Source organism: Zeugodacus cucurbitae, chromosome 4 (assembly GCF_028554725.1).
Source record: "Zeugodacus cucurbitae isolate PBARC_wt_2022May chromosome 4, idZeuCucr1.2, whole genome shotgun sequence".
In the NCBI taxonomy this organism is placed as follows: domain Eukaryota; kingdom Metazoa; phylum Arthropoda; class Insecta; order Diptera; family Tephritidae; genus Zeugodacus; species Zeugodacus cucurbitae.
Window position 1 is genome coordinate 69,629,630 of NC_071669.1, and position 18,396 is coordinate 69,648,025.

An 18,396-nucleotide genomic window follows, 5' to 3' on the forward strand; every position below is an offset into this window, starting at 1 on the left:
CGAGCGCCTTTGTGCGGACACACGAAGCCTGTTCGCCGACGTGCTTGTTGAATTGCGGCAGCAACCCTCGGCAAGCAAGCAACAATATGAACAATGCAAAATGTGATCGTATTGCCAACATCCCCTCCACTCACACACACACACACATTATTTGCCATTCTCTGCACTCATCAAATGTCAATAAATTCGATAATAATAATATTTAGCAAACGAAAGTGGAAGTGAAGTCGAAAGGGTATGCAAATATTGCGAATATTCTTCTATAGGGCTCTGTGTGTGTGTGAATGGCTCGGGAGATGATCGCAGGCAATTGAAAATGCAGTGTCACGTGTGCTTTGTTCGCACGAGCATTCTTGTTGCAATTCTGTGTATTGATATGCAGTTAGGGGTGCATTGTTTGCGAAAAACGTGTGTTTATGAGGTTCTCTAACATAACTCCTTACAAGCCTCCTCACTGTTGATACGTTCACTTTGCCCATCGGAATGCAATTTTCCTTTTTGATGTATGCAAATCATTTAATGCAAATGCGATTTTAAGTGTTGATCGCAGATAATTTACATGTTGAAATATGCAAATCTTTGCAATTCGAATTTTTGCGACCACCCATTGGCATACTTGAGTTATTGAGTATTTTGCTTGTGCTGATTTACAGCCTCTTAATGAACTCTGCGTGCGAGCTGTGTGAGAAATCACGCTTTGCTGCGCATTAATACTTTCTTACTTGAATGTAGTAAGTATTATCTTTATGTAAATACTCGCGCTTAATCCTTTCGTTCCATTGTTACATAAGTCATATGTTCTCTTCTCCTGTAGGAAAACCATAATCCTCGCCGCTTAAATATGTAAAGACATGTTGGCACGAAAGAACATTAACAGTGAACAGCTGTTACGAATTTAAATAACAAAAATATGTTTGAAGAAAAGAAACTTATAAATGAAAAGTAAAGAAATCTTACACAATATCAACCGTGGCATGTGGCAGCGTTCTTATCGGCATTCTAACAGGCGCACCGTGAAAAGCGCGGGTGAAAGTAATTTCCATTGCATACATGTATACAAAGGTGCTTGTGGCTGCTGTTGTTGGACGACAACAAAGCGTTGATGATGTGATTTAAATAGGATAAGAAAACCATGAACGATTGTATTTTGGCGTAAGCGAAAGGGGTTTGAAGTGCATGAAAAGTCAACAGCTGCAATGCGTCAGAGATTTCTTTCTCATTTAGAAGTAGTTACAAATTTTAAATCACAATTAGATTTGGAAAGAAATTACAGGCTCCAGGAAACATAAGGAGAAAAATATTCCAGAAATTGTTTTTTATTATATTCACTGAAAAGTTAGATTAAGTTAGATTTCGTAGCAGATTCATGACCGAGAGAACACATTAGAATCATTACATCATCATATGTGTTCCATAAAAATACTTGAAGACTGAACAAATCTTCAACTGAAAGATTTTTAAAGTAAAAATCGATTAATTTTACTTGAAATTTCATTTGAAAACACTTATTGAGATGTTCGGATTTCATTGATGTACTACACAGTGGCCTGACGCATAGATCGCGGTACACGAAAAAACTGTCAAAGTCCACCGCTCCGGCTCATTTAGCTTGTACTAAGGCTGATAAATTGAAGGAATAAGACTATAATTAGTTTCGGAGAGACCGTATTCACCAGATTTGGGTAGTATTTCCTTCATCTCGACGCAAAATATGACCTGCTGGGAAAAGATTCTATTCAAGAAGGAGTTCAAGATGGAAGCATTCGCTAATTTGAAGACACTTTATCAAACCGGTATCGAAATGTTGGATGAATGCTACAACCAATGCATTTCTATAGGAAGAGTGAGGTCACATTTCCAAATACTACAAATATTCTAAAGGCCAATATGAGCACAATCTTAGTAGGGAGTAGTGTCTAGAGCAAAAAAAGTTAATTTAAAAATTTTGAAAAGTTTTACATCAAATTTTAAAGCAATCTTGAAAGCATGTGAATATGTATATCATAAAATCATTTTCTGAAGACAGTGATGGATGAAGTACAAGTATGAAAAGAAGCTGACAATATTAACCCCTTGACAGACAAACGGGCTCCGACGAATGTGTAGACTAATTTGCATATGCATAATGCATGCAGCGGTGCCGAAGAGAATGCAGAGGAATGCACGAACCGGATTAGGAGCTACAAAAAACTCATGGGAACAAAAAGGGTACGTAAGTAAATTTCCAAAAAAAATAAATTTTTTTTATAAAAATGAGTTGATATAATTTATCAAGAAAAAAAATTGACAGATTTTTTCACCACACTAGGATCTTCTTCTTTTTTCGCCAGGTATACCTTATATGATAAACGAAAGCGATATCTAATGTTTAACTATAAATATTATTTTATTGCAACTTAAAGATCATTATGCATTTCAATTCTAACTAGAAATTTTCGCCAAAATCCAATCCACAAAGAACTGTACACTCGTGTAAACACCGGGAATTTCCGGACGCGCACAGCCCACACCGTACGAGACGACGCCAATCAGATAGAATTGTATGTTGCCACCGACAGTCTAACAAAAAGATAATAAAACAGCAATAATTAAAATCAAAGCAAGCAATTGAAACGCATTTCTTACCTCCGGTATCATCAGTGGACCGCCAGAGTCGCCTTGGCAGGTATCCTTACCGCCGGATAGCACGCCTGCGCACAGCACACCGGTATCGAATTGATCGGCGGTGATTAGACGCCTAGCGCGTTGATAACTGTCACGACAAACTTCATTGGTCAGTATCGGTATTTGCAGCTCCTGCAGAACATTCGAAGAGACACCGCCTTCCATGGTTTTGCCCCAACCGGCAACGAATGGTGTATAGTTTATATATGATTTGCTACGTAATTGCTGTGAGCTGGGCAAGCAAATTGGTTTAATATTCTCTACAGAGGGAGAGGAAGAGACAGAGTTGGAACAAATAATTGAGAAATATAATTTGAACTTGTGATGTCATATATAACTTACTAGTGAATTGTACGTCACGTTCCAGCCAGACTATACCGATGTCATTACGTCCATTAGCGGTGTTATAACTCGGGTGCTTTTCTTGCTGAAAAATTTAAGAGAAAATCTGTTAACGAGTTCTGCCAAACTTCGCAATTTTGTCTAGGAATTCCACAAATTAAATATTTTCTTCAGCGCCACCTATCGGAAATATGTTTTTCTAACTAAGAAATGGACTGTAAGAATATACATTATGTTCACACAAAGATTATTCCAAGCGGGCAGGCTAGGATGATAGTGAAAAGATATTGTATAAAATTACACTACTTACCTTCACTACACGCAAATCCTGATGCTGAGTTTCTGTATTTGTGCTCAGATCGTATTCGCCAAGTCGCACGTAGCTTCTAAAATAATGAAATGAAAACACAACACGAAGAGAGAAGGCAATTAATTAACGCAATTAATCATTTTTGTCTAATACAATGTAAACAAGTAAGGAAGGGCTAAGTTCGGGTGTAACCGAACATTTTATACTCTCGCAATTTATTTATTTAACTTAATATTATATAATACACAATTTGACCCACATATTCCTCATATATATTATATAAAGTCCATTGAAAGTTGGAAAACCTAATATTAGGTTAGAAGCACCGAGGTCCTCATGTTCGATATATGGGGCCTTGAAAACATATGGTACGATTTCGGCGATTTTTAGAAAGGGGCTGCCACACTATAAACATAGTATTTGTGCAAAGTTCTGCACCGATATCTTCACTAGTGCTTACTTTATATATTGTAAAGTAAACGATCCAGATCGTCTTCAAAGATCTGGTATATAGGAAGTAGGCGTGGTTGTGAAGCGATTTGGCCTATTTTCACAACATATCATTGGGATGTAAGGAAACTATTACAAACCAAGTTTCATTGAAATCGGTCCAGTAGTTCCTGAGATATGGTTTTTGACCCATAAGTGGGCGACGCCATGCCCATTTTCCATTTTGTAAGAAAATCTGAGTGCAGCTTCCATCTGCTATTTCTTATGTGAAATTTACTTCCCACATAACTCAGTTTTGAATTTCATCTGATTCCTTCACTTTATAAGATATACATAAGGAACCAATGAGGATAGCGAAATAAAACTTTACACAAATACTGTATTTGAGCTGTGACATCACTTGTGGAAAAATTGTCAAAATCGGACCATGACTTTTCAAGGCCCCTGATATCAAACATGAAGAACTCAGTGCCTAAGGGTAATTTTTCACCGAAAATATAGGTAAATCTCTAAATAAATTGCGAGAGTATAAAATGTTCGGTTGCACCCGAACTTAGCCTTTCCTTACTTGTTGGGATAGCATTTAGCTGTTTCAGCGATTTCTCTTTATTTTTGAAAATAAAAAAAATCAAATGACGAATATAAAAACTTGCAGTAGTTTTTTTAGCCAAGACTTCACGAACAATCAACGACTGGACAATAGAAAATTTTAAAATTCCCATTAGTTTTTGAACACACCTCGTAGTTGCACATCTAAATATGTGCTATATTCTAGACTTTGTACCTAAATGCTAGTAGCTATATAGTACAGCGTTCATACAAGTATTTTTAAAGATTTCATTGAAATGTTAAGGAAAGATAAACTCAAAAATATATGCATATTTTCAAACTCACAAATCATTACGAATGCAATGCGCCGCCGTTACCACATGCCGCGAGGAGACCAAAGCACCGCCGCATTTAAATGGCGAATTGGGATCCACATTGGGATAGGCTAACAAAGCCATCCAAGGCCAGTCGCTTATACGACTCGCTTTGCCGCCAACGATCTTCTTATATGTGCGTACAACAACACCACAACTGCCAGCAGAGCTTGCTTGGCTGGGCGCTGGAGTTGGTGCTGGAGCTGGTGCCGGTGCCGGTGCCGGACGCGAAGGCGTTGCGCCACCGGGACAGCAAACGCTGTACGAACTACCGCCGCAGTTTCTATTCGAAGCGCGCACGTATTGAACGAAGTTGGGATCTGTATAGCGTTTATATAGCTGACTCAACAACACTTGACAATCGTTGATTTCTAAAATAAAGCAACAATGTTAAAATGAAATCTTCGACAAATTAACGGCATTTTCACCCACCAATACATACTCCTCCGGCGTTGTCGGGCGTATTACACAATTGTCCGGCTCTATAGCCCACAAACGAGGATGGAGCTTGACTGTATTCGTTCACATCGAAAATGCCGCGTAAATCAATTCTTGGCTGTTGACGTACTCGACGTCGCTGCTGTTGTGGTTGTTGTTGTTGTTGTGGTGCAACAACACGTCGCACTTGTTGTGGTTGTGTGGCAGGCGCACGTCGACTTTGTTGGACTTGTACTACTAAAGGATTGCTAGGACGTTGAGACACCGCTTGTCGGCTTGGTCGCTGCTGTGGTTGCGCGCAGCAGAACTATACAAATTTAATTTTGGTATTATTATTTACATAACTTTTTGGGGTATTGCAGGAGTACTTACCGAGCTGCCACCACACGCTCGCTGTGCAGCTGCCACATATTGCTGATTGCGCGCTGTCTGAGCACTCACTATTTGTGGGCAAGAATTGAACGAAGAACAAATGCCATAATAGTTCTCTGGAGTCACACAGTTATATTGAGCTGAAACAAAAAGTTTTAAATTTTAACTGATATTTTAGCTTTTTAAAATGTAAAGCTGGAAGTAAAATATGGTAATCTCTGTCATCAGGCACTTCTTTTGGTCATTCTTGAATCTCATGAGAGCATACGTAAGAACCTAAAGTATATAGTTTAAAGGAACTCAATTCGATAGAAAATTTAAAAAATTAACTTTGGCAGTTTCTTGAAAAATTATGCACTTTTTAGAAAACTTTGTCGTGCGATTCATTCGGTGCTTCTATTGCCGACTGTTTTCTCTGACGCAAGTATTATTATTATGATTATCTTAAAGAGAGCTAATGACGACATCATCCAGTTCAACGAATGGAGAATATAAAACGATTTTTAGATGGTTTTTTCGTCAATTAACTATTATGCTTCTAAGAGCTTCCTACAAAGCAAGTTTTTCTAGAATTTGCATATTTTGATGTGGTGATTATTATAATTGTATGTTGAATGTAGAGATGCCATAACATGCAATTATTCTTATATAAAATCGAAATTTTATACTGGTTTAACTCCAATAGGTTCCTAGAATAAAGCACATTCTTATGAAATAATGATTGCCTCTTAATAAAAAAATGTTTTAGTAGCAAGGCACCAAAATATTTTTAATCATTTTGTTTTTCCATCAATTAAATTTTTTATTAAGTATATTACGAATGAACTATAAGGCAAAATCGGGACTTTTTGAACACGATGTTATTGGAAAGTATTGAACGAAGTGTTATAGGTTCTAAATTATTTCATATATCACTAATATGGATAGAATTAGTCTGCGTGTGCTCATACCAGAACACTTATACCGCACCGGTTAATTATTCTCAGAAATCTTGGTCCCAATCCTGCTCACTGAATATACATTTTAAAAGCATCTGTGATGATCTATTGAAATTTAAATCAAATGGAATGCACGAAGGTGAATATGAGATATCTTGAAAATGTGGCATAAAGAGTTTTAGATGAACTACAACTTTCGTAATAACTATAACTAAAAAATTCTGTGATTTACTTAACTATAATTAAAAATGTTTTTATTAAGAAAATAGCTAACAATTTTCAACTGAAATTCCAATTATGGTACGTTTAGTTATTGGAAAAGAACCATTTCACTTGAAAAACATTTAATTTAGTTTATAATGAATTGAGTTTATAATGTACTTTTAATGAGCTTGTAAATTGTGTGTAAATAACTTAATTACTGAGCAAATAAAGCAGAACATTTAAGATTAAGTAGTTTCACTTAAACTGCGTATATATTAAGTAATAGCGATTGACATATATTGATATACTCGTGGTGAAAGTTGAGATTGTCATAGCCGAACACCTGACAAATGACTGTGCCGATTGAAAATCGTAATTAATGATCATTAATCATCTTTTAAGTCAGACTTTAGCTGCGATGGAAGTCAACGTGGCACATTCAACCAAGAGCAGATATGTGTATATATGCGTCATGCGTTAATCTGTACATTCTTATTTTTATTTTTAATTCAATATGTCCAGGACAATTCAAGGGGGGACCATGAGAATAGTTAATAGAAATTTTCATGACATTTTTATAGTAGAGCTATCAAAACACAAATATTCTCTTTCCTAACTTCTACAAGTATATTTTTATACCCTGAACAGGGTATATTAAGTTTGTCACGAAGTCTGTAACACCCAGAAGGAAGCGTCGGAGGCCCTATAAAGTATATATATAAATGATCAGTATGTTGAACTAATCGATTTAGCATTGTCCGTCTGTATGTATATATATGTATATATGTATATACGAACTAGTCCTTCAGTTGTTATTTTGTTTTCAGATGTTATTTTCTTTGCTGCAAGAAGCTGCTCATTTGTTGGAACTGCCGATATCGGACCACTATATCATATAGCTGTCATACAAACTGAACGATCGGAATCAAGGGCTTGTATGAAAAACTTCCGCATTTTACTACATATCTTCGCGATTTGGTGTGAGTTATTATTCATAGAAATAATTTAATCTCCGAATTGTTCAGATCGGTTCACTATATCATATAGCTGCCATACAAATCGAACGATCGGAATCAATGGCTTGTATGGAAAATTTTCGCATTAATGTGATATCTTCGCGAAATTTGACATGGATTACTGCTTAAGGTAATAATATAATCTCCGAAGAAATTGTTCAGATCGGTTAACTATATAACCTTAATGTTTCTAGCAAACAACCCGGCTAAAAAGAATTAGTAAAATGTTTTCTTTTTTACTTAATTTTTCTTACGTTTCTTTAGATTTGCTTAAACACATAGTTACTAAAAGAAATGCACCTGTGAAGGGTATATTAGCTTCGGTACAGCCGAAGTTAACGTTTTTTCTTGTTTTATTTTTAAATTAATATGTCCAGGACAATTCACCATAAGAATAGTGAACCAGAGGACCATGAGAATAGTTAATAGAAATTGTCAAAACACAAATATTCTCTTTCCTAACTTCTGCAAGGATATTTTTTTTTAATTCACACTTTTAAGTGTAGTCAACGGTCAAACCTGTATAACTATTGCATTCGACTAACTAACACGAATGCTATATATGACGTTTACATCGTAAAAAATCCACGAAAGTGTTTCAACTACTCCGACAACTTTTGTTATGCGCTTTTGAAAAAGATATGCTGGAGATGGCAGTGGATTTGTATAACAGAAAGAGAAGTTTCCCAAACTCAGCGAGACAAAAATTAAAGAGAGAATATTTGTAAGAAAAGATTTGATGAAAACTTAATGATCAGAAAAATTTCGCCGGGAAATGTTTTGTGAACGTTCTCCAAGATTTTCTTGGAAACCACAAATCTGAAAATTACAAAAATTTTATAAAATAACTTATAATATTATTAAAAGCTTTGGGGTGAAATAAAAATATATATGCTATACTCTCATCAGTACTTCTTTTCGGCAAATTTGAGTGTTGTGAGTAACGAACAAGGTGAGAGGTTCCATCAGAGCATTTCCTTAATGGAGATCAAGCGAAACGGAGCACAGGAATGCTAGCAGATTATTGTTGGAGACTAAAAAAGACCATCCAGAAGACAAATATTCGCGAAAATCATAAGTACTTTTTCTATATTAAGCAATAATTTCTCTAAATGTAGCTGATGTTTGTACTTTTTAAGAAAATATATATTTAAAAAAATATATATTGTTTAGTGGCCGTAAATTTTATTAATAAATATGTCTTAAATCCTAAATTTATATTTGTACTGAACTTTTGAGCAATATTTTTAACATCAAAAATTAAAAAAAAATGTTGGTTTAAATATATGTACGAACCTTCACTACACCAAAGGAAATTAAAAAAATTTCAAATATAAAACAACTCAGCTGGAAAATTACACAATCTTGCACTCTATAAATACATATTTGCCTTAATAAGCATCTAATCAAGTTATCAAAAGTTTTATTAGCCATTTCATTAAACAAATGTTAATTAAGCTTTCGAATATATGTCAAACTTGTTTCTGAATTCCCCAGCAAAACTCGTGTTTAACATATTTTTTGGTGAAGTAATATTTAGTTAATGAACTTATAATAATAATATTAAGAAATAATTTTAAAAATTTGCGTACCTTTAATTGTTAATATTTGTAGTGAGCACAGAATAAGTAAGACTAAAGTAGTTTTCATTTTTTCACTTTAAAAAAAAAAAACCAAAAAAAAAGTTTTAAGAAATTATTTTTTTTTTTTTCAATTTATGGTTTCGCCTTATTTTAATTTTGAAAATTAAATTATACAACAACCATCACAGCTTAAAAATGTAAATCAGTTTTTTTTTAACACAAATATATTTTTGTAAAAAAAAAAATATTTTATTTTCTTCTTCAAACACTGTTTACGACGCGCTTTTATTGTACCCTTTCGAACGCGTTCACTTCGAATTCGCAACTGTTACCAAAAATGTTAATCAAAACTAAACAGAGCTATCAGCTAACCCAGATTCATACATTGTATATCTGTATATATACGAACATATTCTATTTAGCTGTACCAGTTGGAGAGGTTGTGCAATAATTTAACATTTATGTTTTCAAAATGAATCCCAGCCGGTTTTCTTATATTATTTGCTATCTGCCTTAAGTCAGAATTGGTGATTCCCATAAACCAATGAGTTTTTCTTTGTATTGCTTGAGTCCGTCTCTCTGCACACTTTTCGAATGACTTACTCACAGTCACATGAATGTAAAACAACTTCGGCGGAGATGAAACAATAAATATGTATGAATTAAGCAGATGAGTTGACAATTGGGCGGATGTACGAGTTGGTATGTAGAGTATCGGTTGGTTATGTGGTTAGATTATGGTGTTCATGCTCTCCACGCCGGAAAGTATGCAATGTTTGAGAAATTACAGACTAGTGTTGATGTAATCGATATTTTTATACTCTCGCAACAAAAGTTTCTAAAGAGAGTATTATAGTTTTGTTCACCTAACGGTTGTTTGTAAGTCATAAAACTAAACGAGTTAGATATAGGGTTATGTATATCAAAATGATCAGGGTGACGAGACGAGTCAAAATCCGAATGTCTGTCTGTGCGTCCGTCCGTCCGTCCGTCTGTCCGTGCAACGGATAACTTGAGTAAAAAGTGAGATATCTAAACGAAACTTGGAACACGTATTCCTTGGCACCCTGAGGAGGTTGCTTTCGAAAATGGGCAAGATCGGACCACTGCCACGCCCACAAAATGGCGATAACCAAAAACACATAAAGAGCTATAACTAAGCCATAAATAAAGTTATGAAAATAAAATTTGGAACATAGGATCGTATTAGAGAGGGGCACATTTTGATGTAATTTTTTTGGAAAAGTGGGCGTGACCCCGCCCTCAAATAGCTTTTTTGTATATAACTCGCAAACCAATAAAGCTATATAAACCAAACTTTCCGCAGTCGTGACTTTCAGTCGTTTCCTTATACAGTCTAAAAATGAAAGAAATCGGATAATAACCACGCCCACCTGCCATACAAAGGTTAGGTTGAAAATGACTAAAAGTGGGTTAACTCACTAACGAGAAATGTCAGAAACACTAAATTTCACATAAGAAATGGCAGATGGAAGCTGCACTCAGACTTTTTTACAAAATGAAAAATGGGCGTGGCATCTCCCACATATGGGTCAAAAACCATATCTCAGGAACTACTCGACCGATTTCAATGAAATTCGATATATAATACTTTCTTGACACCCTGATGACACATGTGAAAAATTGATCAAATCGGTTCATAACCACGACAACTTTCCATATAACTCAATTTTGAACTCCATCTGATTCCTTCACTTTATAATGTATACAAAAGGAACCAATGAAGATGGCGGAATAAAACTTTACACAAATAGTACATATCATCTCTGGCTTCACTTGAGAAAAAATTGTCGAAAACGGACTATAACTTTTCAAGACCCCAGATATCGGACATGTTGAACTCAGCGCCTAAGGGTAAATTTTAACCGAAAATATTGGTAAATCTCTTAGATAATTTAATGTAATGCAGAGGAAATTGTTTTCTTCTAATAGTGTGTCTCTGTTCCAAAAATTATTAAAATCGGATAATAACATCTCCTAGGTCCCATATGCCTAATTATAGGTTTTTCAAAAATACGGTGGGCTTTAATCTACATATATGTATTGGTTAATTTGTGAGATACTATATCTTTGCGAAATTAAGTGCGTGTATAGTTTTGGATATAGTGTACCTAGCTGATGAAAAGGAATGAAATCGGTTCGGGAATTACGTCAGCCCTCATACACTATATAGGACGATTTTCCGTTATTCTATTAAACTTTGTGCCGAATTTATAGGTAAATTTGGGTGTAAAATTTCTTCAATAAATTGCGAGAGTATAAAATGTTCGGTTGCACCCGAACTTAGCCTTTCCTTACTTGTTGGTTATAAAGAGTTTCTGAATTTATACTTTCGCAATTTAATCGAGTAATTAACTCCTGTGCGAAAAGCCTATCAAATTGAGTTCAAAAGACTTAAGACACGAACCTGTCCAAAAATTTTATGATAAATGCAAATTTTTACTTCAAAATCAACGATTGCTTTCCTTAACAGTTGCTATGTTAATTTATAATGCGCTTTCATTAACTTTTGTTTTTCTAAATCATTTAGCCATTCATCATTCATTAATTTGTGCAAACTTCCATTAATGAAATGATCACATCATGCTCAACCCATCAAAGTACACTAATAAAACTGCAACAAATCATTTTATTGCCTTAATTAAACTCAACAAAAATGCTTAAAATGAACTAAGTATATGCAAAATGACAACCCAGTAGTCACCATTTACAGATTTTATGACAAAAATCAGAACGTGCTTGGCACACAAATCAAAATGACGGCACTACACCCCAGCGGCAGAAGAAACGGTTGAGAAATAATGGATTATGCGCTCACTTGTAGATCCCAAAATGTGATAAAGAGGTCATTTGAAGGTGACATATTTGGCAGTTGCCATAGAACCGCCTTGCATATTAAATAAAAATTACTTTTCATTTCATTTTTGTAATTTTATTTTATTAAAAAAGAAATTGTATCACTTTTTTGCGTTAAAAAAAGCTGCAGCACTTTGTTGTTGTGTTAATATTAAAAGTATGTAATTAATTTAAATAAATGTTAAAACGAGAATCTCAAGGAGTATCAGCAATCTTCTCCAAAATCCAGTCGACATAATGCTGTACGCTGGAGTAAACACCGGGCACATCGGGACGCGCACAGCCCACACCATACGAGACCACGCCGATCAGGTAATAGCGCACATTGTTGTTGTAAGGCTACAAGTAAAAACAATGACGAAATCAGTTTGAATTCTTCTATTTTCATTTGAACTTAAATGGAGTGGTACTCACCTCCGGTATCATCAGCGGACCGCCCGAATCACCTTGGCACGTATCCTTGCCGCCCGATAGCACACCTGCGCACAGCACACCTGTGTCGAATTGGTCAGCGGACACCAACCGATTGATGCTTTTGTAGCTCCTCTCACAGACGTCATTCTTGAAGATCGGTATTTGCAGTTCCTGCAGCACATTCGATGAGACACCGCCCTCCATGGTCTTGCCCCAGCCCACAACGAAGGGTGTGTAAGAGACGTAGGACTTTTGACGTATCGCCGCTGCTGTGGGTAGGCAAATTGGTGAAATGGTTTCTCTGAATTGCACGTTGCGTTCTAGCCACAGCACCGCCACATCGGACTTGCCATTGCGTCGGTTATACTGTGGATGGGCTTCTTTCTGTGGAGGAGAGGAGTAAAGAATTAAATAAAGCTAGAGTGATATGTGGCTGGCAGAAACTTACCCGCACAATGTTCACATCCTCATGACGGGTTTCTGTATCGGTACTCAGATCATGTTCTCCCAAACGTACAAAGGTGCTGCAAGTGAGCAATAGCATATTAGATATAAATATTAAGTAGAAGTCAATAAATATTTCAACACTCACAGATCACTGCGTATACAATGCGCCGCTGTGACGACATGACGCGCCGTCACCAAGGTGCCGCCGCACTTGAATGGTGAGCTCGACGAGCCGTCGGGATAGGCCAACAACACAGCCCATGGCCAGGCGCCCTTCTTGCTCACTTCGCCGCCTACGATTTTCTTGTAGGTGTTGTGCGTGTAACCGCAACCCTCCTCCAAGGTGGGCGGACGTGTGGGTATTTCATCGCTGTTCACCACTGTGACCGTCGGATCCTTAATCACTTTATCGCTGGTCGGACAACATGCCACGGAAGCAACACCGCCACAATTGCGATTCGATGCGCGCAAGAAATCAGCAAAGCTGGGATCATTCGATTTGGCGTAGAGCTCGGTAACCAGTTCGTTGCAGCTGGCGATGGCTGGAAAGAAGAAAGATTTTATGGTAGGGCTTTTAAATCCTCAAATAAATTAAAACACTTACGAACACAAACTCCACGTCTCAGTTTCGGATCCACACAAGAGTCGCCGGTCAAACGTTCGCCGATATCGACGGGTGCACTTGTTGTGCTCACAGTTGGCGCTGCGGTTGGACGAGCCGTTGTGGAAGGTTGACCTTGATTTGGCGGTGGTCTTGGTTGAAGTATGACTGGTGCCGATGTAGTGGTGGGCAAGAAAGGATTTTGTGGACGTTCAGTGGAAGGCTGTGGTAAAATTGAAGGTTCTGGTAGTGGCTGCGGGCGTGGTTGTGGTTGAGGCTGTGGTAGTGGTTGTGGTCGCGGCTGAGGCTGCGGTAGGGGTTGTGGACGTGGCTGTGGTTGAGGTTGGGGTTGCGGCTGTGGATTTACAGGTCGTGTACAGCAAACCACGGGATTACCGTTAACACTTCGTGTACCACACGAGCGCTGTGAGGCTATAACATAACGTTCGGCTTGATTGCGATTGCGCACATTGAAAACGTTCGCTATTTGTGGACAGTACGTTAATTGCACGCAATAACCATAATAGTTTTCCGGCGTCACGCAATTATACTGAGCTGAAAGATCGAAGTTAAATTATTAGAATATCAATGCATGTTTGAGTCAAGTATAAATTAAAATAAAGTGTCTCTAAGACCGGTGAGACTAGCGTTTCTCAGACTGGTTCGAATACAGTCTGTTAACTCACACAATTTTTCACTGTGGAGTTCCCATAAGTTAACACACAAATATTAGCTCACAGATGTATTTCAACACAATTTTCTATGAGATTTCTTAGTCTTTAATTATTGCCTCTCAAAGCATGCGCGTTTAGTGTGCGAGCGCTGTTACTTATTTAGATATGGTTATTTCATTTGACACGTGCTGAGCGTAAACGACGTCATCAAAATAAATAAAACGAACTAAAATGAAGTCCATGCGAAGTGGAATGAGAACTTAATAAATAAGCAGCGAACTGAATTCAATACAAATTTGTTTATCAAACAATAATTTTAAATCACTCGACTGTTAAAGTAAATAGTGTTTTATAGAAGTATTATATATAACCATAAACACATTAAAATTTCTTTAGAAAAATGTCTAATTTTATTTTCAGCAGTTTCCCAATGTATTGTGACGCTGTTTGATTAGCACTTCATTTTACTTTGCAATTTTTTCACTTTTATTTGTTTTTTTTTTTCTATTTCAAATTCACTGTCATGGCTGTTTATCATTATTTTGCAAATTTATTGCTTTTTTGTGATTGTGTTTTATTTACTTTTTAATTAATTTTGTGTTTTGTTGATTTTTTATATTTTTTTTTATTTTTTGCATTATCAAAATTCGTAACCTTGAAGTCGGCTACTACCTGTCCACTAACTGGTTTACTGAACTTGCATACGAAATATACCATAAAAAAAATTTCAAAATGACGCGCACAGCAGCTTAATTGGTGATTTGCAATTATATATGTGTATATATAACAGGTGTTTTTAATATTGATGAGCCGGCTATTTATTTCAGCTGCAAGCTCTCGACTCTGCGACTAAAAGGATTAATTGAAATCTTACAGCGGTTGAGTTGCAGCAGTGAAAGGAGCTTTGTAATATAATATACTTACATACTATGTGCTGCATTAATATTATACTATATTGTATACTGTTGTCTTCAGAACACAGATATCTACTTTGACCGATGGATACGCAAAATATATTGTCCTTGTCTGTATTTTTTCAGAATATTAATTGTGGTTTCTCATGACATGTTAAAACTAGTTAATTTAGCCTTGTAATATGTAATGCCCTCTTTACTCATGATTTCTTGTGTGGGAAAAGCCGTAAAATATTCAAAAGTGAAAGGCAGAAAAAAAATGTAAAGTTATTTGAACCCACTTTACTCCTTTTATATGAGTTGCAAATTTAAATGTAACTACTAAAGGGTCCAAGCAATGAACTGATCGAGATAGATTGTCTTGTCCGAACTCATTGAAATATCGAAACTTTTAGTAAAATGTCCATCAAATATAAAGGGATACGCTCAATCCCAATGAAACTAAGAAACAATCAATGACAGACATCGATTTAAATGGTCGAAAATATGAGCTTTGGCTTAATTTGTATTTTTGTATTTGGTAAAAGTGAAAAATAACGCATAAATATTTCACCAAAGGGAAGATCGTATTTGAAAAATACAATTCGTCGTCTCTTTTTATATTCTTGAGTCCTCAGTAGTCAAATATATTCGTCAGTTTTATTAAAATTTCAGTAGGTTCTTAAGTGCTCTACTTAAGAGGACCCCACCCCCCATTTTCGGTTTCAAAAATCGATTTTTTTAAGTTAATTCGAACTACTCAAGAATGTTCCTTTAAAATTTCAAGTAAAAATTTCAAGTGAAAAACTCTTGAAGATATAGCCGATTTATGGTGGAAGCGTCAGGCGACGACGAGAGCGTTTCAAAACTTTAAACGCGTTTTTCTCGAAAAAGCGTTTTTACGACTGGGGCGCATGAGGTTACCCAAAACCTATTAATCCAATCGGTTCCAAATTTTAATACGTTATTCTATACAGTTTGTTTCCAGATGTTCCAGTGAGCGAAACACAAAAAACAACAACAACAGAAAACAAATTTTTTTTTCTTCTTTTTTAGGTCTTCAAATAATTATATGTAAAGTTACAACCTTAAAAAATAATGTTCATTAACCAGCCCTTTGAAAATCGTCAAAATTTGAAATCGAGAATGGGTGGGTCCCCTTAAGTGAATAATAGATAAGTTAGAGGTAATCTCTAAAGCTAATTTTTTAGGAAAGACGTCGAAGATGCTTTCTTGGTTTAATCTAAGGCTTCTCAACAAGAACGTTACATATAAATACTGGCAGATCGCTCCGGCTTCGCACTGGATTGCGATGCGAAGAGAATGACTTGCAAGCGATTTTCAGTTTCAGATTAAGATTCTCCCTCACCTGGGAACTATTTCCAAAAAATTAAGATTCGAGCAACAAATATAGCATATGTTACTCAGAGTAAACGTAGATTTCCAATGGTGAAAGAATTTTTGAAATCGGCACAGTAGTTTTCGAGCTTATTCAATACAAACTTATATATAGAAAATACATATCATACACCATGTGATATGGTCTATATGATACTGATGGATAGTTATTGAAGCAGCAGAAAACATGTCCCAAATAATTTTGAAGAATAATTCTGAATGGACAGTCCTTGGCCGTATACAAATCCGTACCCTATTGTTATGGACATGGAATGTCTCTTTTGGTGATTCAAATAAAACGAAGTATCAGGGCGTCGTGGCTTCGTGTCTCGGAAGTGAAGCTCGATACAACACACAGCTTTGGTGAATTTTGAACAATTTCACAGTAGTTGAACACAGATTTCCGACACAATAATATGTGCGATATTTTTTGGAAGACATCTTCAAATATATCACATGTCACTCAAACTTAACTTAAAGTAGATACGATCTTACTAAAGTACTGCAGAGACAACATTTGCTAATTTTACTAGCTTTTCCATTAAATATTTAATATTTAATTATTTTTTAAGGTTTCAGGCACATTGGGTTCTGGTTGCTGTCACAAACTATTTTTATAGAACTTATATATCCCATACTTTCAACTGTAAATAAAATTACTCATACATATTTGTTCTACGTTCAAACAACGGTCATTTGGCACTTAACCTTTACGTGTGTTCCGTTGGGAATTTTGCTTGCGTTTTGTTTATTGTAAATAAAATATTTACAAAATTTAATTAACGATTTGCTAATTGTTGATGTAATTTAATGCATTAAACAAAAGTGTTTTCACACACTATTATTAACAAACACAAAGTATGAATTCGTTGCATTTCCTTTTGGAAAACCTACCTTGTGAGAGAACAGCGGGCGGCAGCACAACACAGGCGAATATTAATAACGGAATGATCGCCTTCATTTTAAATTTAAATATTTTGCACTTGAATATAAGTGATTTTTTTTAAATCGCAATTGAAAAAAATATATACTCGTTACAATTAATTAGAAACACTTAGCATAACAATTGTAATTCGTTTTGTTCACTTCAAATATTTTTTCACACCATCACTTAGATGTATGTATATATTACACAAATATATATTTACTGCGTCACTTTATACGCACTAGGTGGCGGAGCGCGTACTCTACACTGCGAACGCGTTTAAATCAGAACTGTTTCCGAAAAAGTCGCGTTCGAAACTTCGCCAAAACAGCGATTGATATTTCTACGTTTTTAGCGGATCTTTTTAACACAAACCGCTCGGCAGCATTCGCATAAACAAACTGACAGCCGGTTTATATTTGCATTACACTTATGAAGCTGAAATTAGTACTACCACTTGTAGAGGCAGCTGGTTGAACGTAAAACGAGCAATTAAGAGTATGAGAAGCATGTTTTGTTTGTATATGTGTTAGGGTGATGAAAAACATGATTTTCAAATAAACACAACACAGATTTCTCAACCTAAGCTTGCTTTAATATCGGACCAATTTCAATATTCACAACAGAGGGCGCTATGACACACACATGAAATACACAGATGCTGCTATTTTGAACTTTAATAAGTACACGAGGTGTGTTAAAAAAATAACGGCAATTTTCGTTTTTTGAATTAAAAAAAAAAGTTATTCATTTGTCTAAATTAATATAGTCGCCTTTGAAATAGTCTCCTATCGAATGGAATAATGCACTTATGCCAATCGTCGAAATACTTCTCAAACTCGATTTATGGGACAGCTTTTAGCTCTTCCAGCAATTTCTCATATGCTTGCATAACGACGGCCCTTTGAGGTTCACTTTTTGTTTGGA

General features: G+C 35.8%; 2 protein-coding genes across 2 annotated transcripts; both read right to left on the reverse strand.

The window, feature by feature from the left end:
- Nucleotides 1-2,370: 2,370 nt before the first annotated feature.
- LOC105213473 (venom serine protease Bi-VSP) lies at nt 2,371-9,567 on the reverse strand. Its single transcript, XM_011186345.3, has 8 exons — nt 9,250-9,567; nt 5,500-5,639; nt 5,122-5,434; nt 4,661-5,060; nt 3,317-3,392; nt 3,007-3,091; nt 2,626-2,924; nt 2,371-2,559 (listed from the first exon to the last, which is right to left on the reverse strand). Exons 1-8 carry the CDS (start codon nt 9,305-9,307, stop codon nt 2,422-2,424), a joined length of 1,509 nt encoding a protein of 502 aa, XP_011184647.2. The 5' UTR covers nt 9,308-9,567; the 3' UTR covers nt 2,371-2,421.
- Nucleotides 9,568-12,193: 2,626 nt separating this feature from the next.
- LOC105213480 (venom serine protease Bi-VSP) lies at nt 12,194-17,873 on the reverse strand. Its single transcript, XM_011186358.3, has 6 exons — nt 17,439-17,873; nt 13,583-14,134; nt 13,124-13,520; nt 12,980-13,055; nt 12,532-12,915; nt 12,194-12,456 (listed from the first exon to the last, which is right to left on the reverse strand). The coding sequence occupies exons 1-6, from the start codon at nt 17,503-17,505 to the stop codon at nt 12,313-12,315; spliced, it is 1,620 nt and encodes a 539-aa protein (XP_011184660.2). The 5' UTR covers nt 17,506-17,873; the 3' UTR covers nt 12,194-12,312.
- Nucleotides 17,874-18,396: the final 523 nt, after the last annotated feature.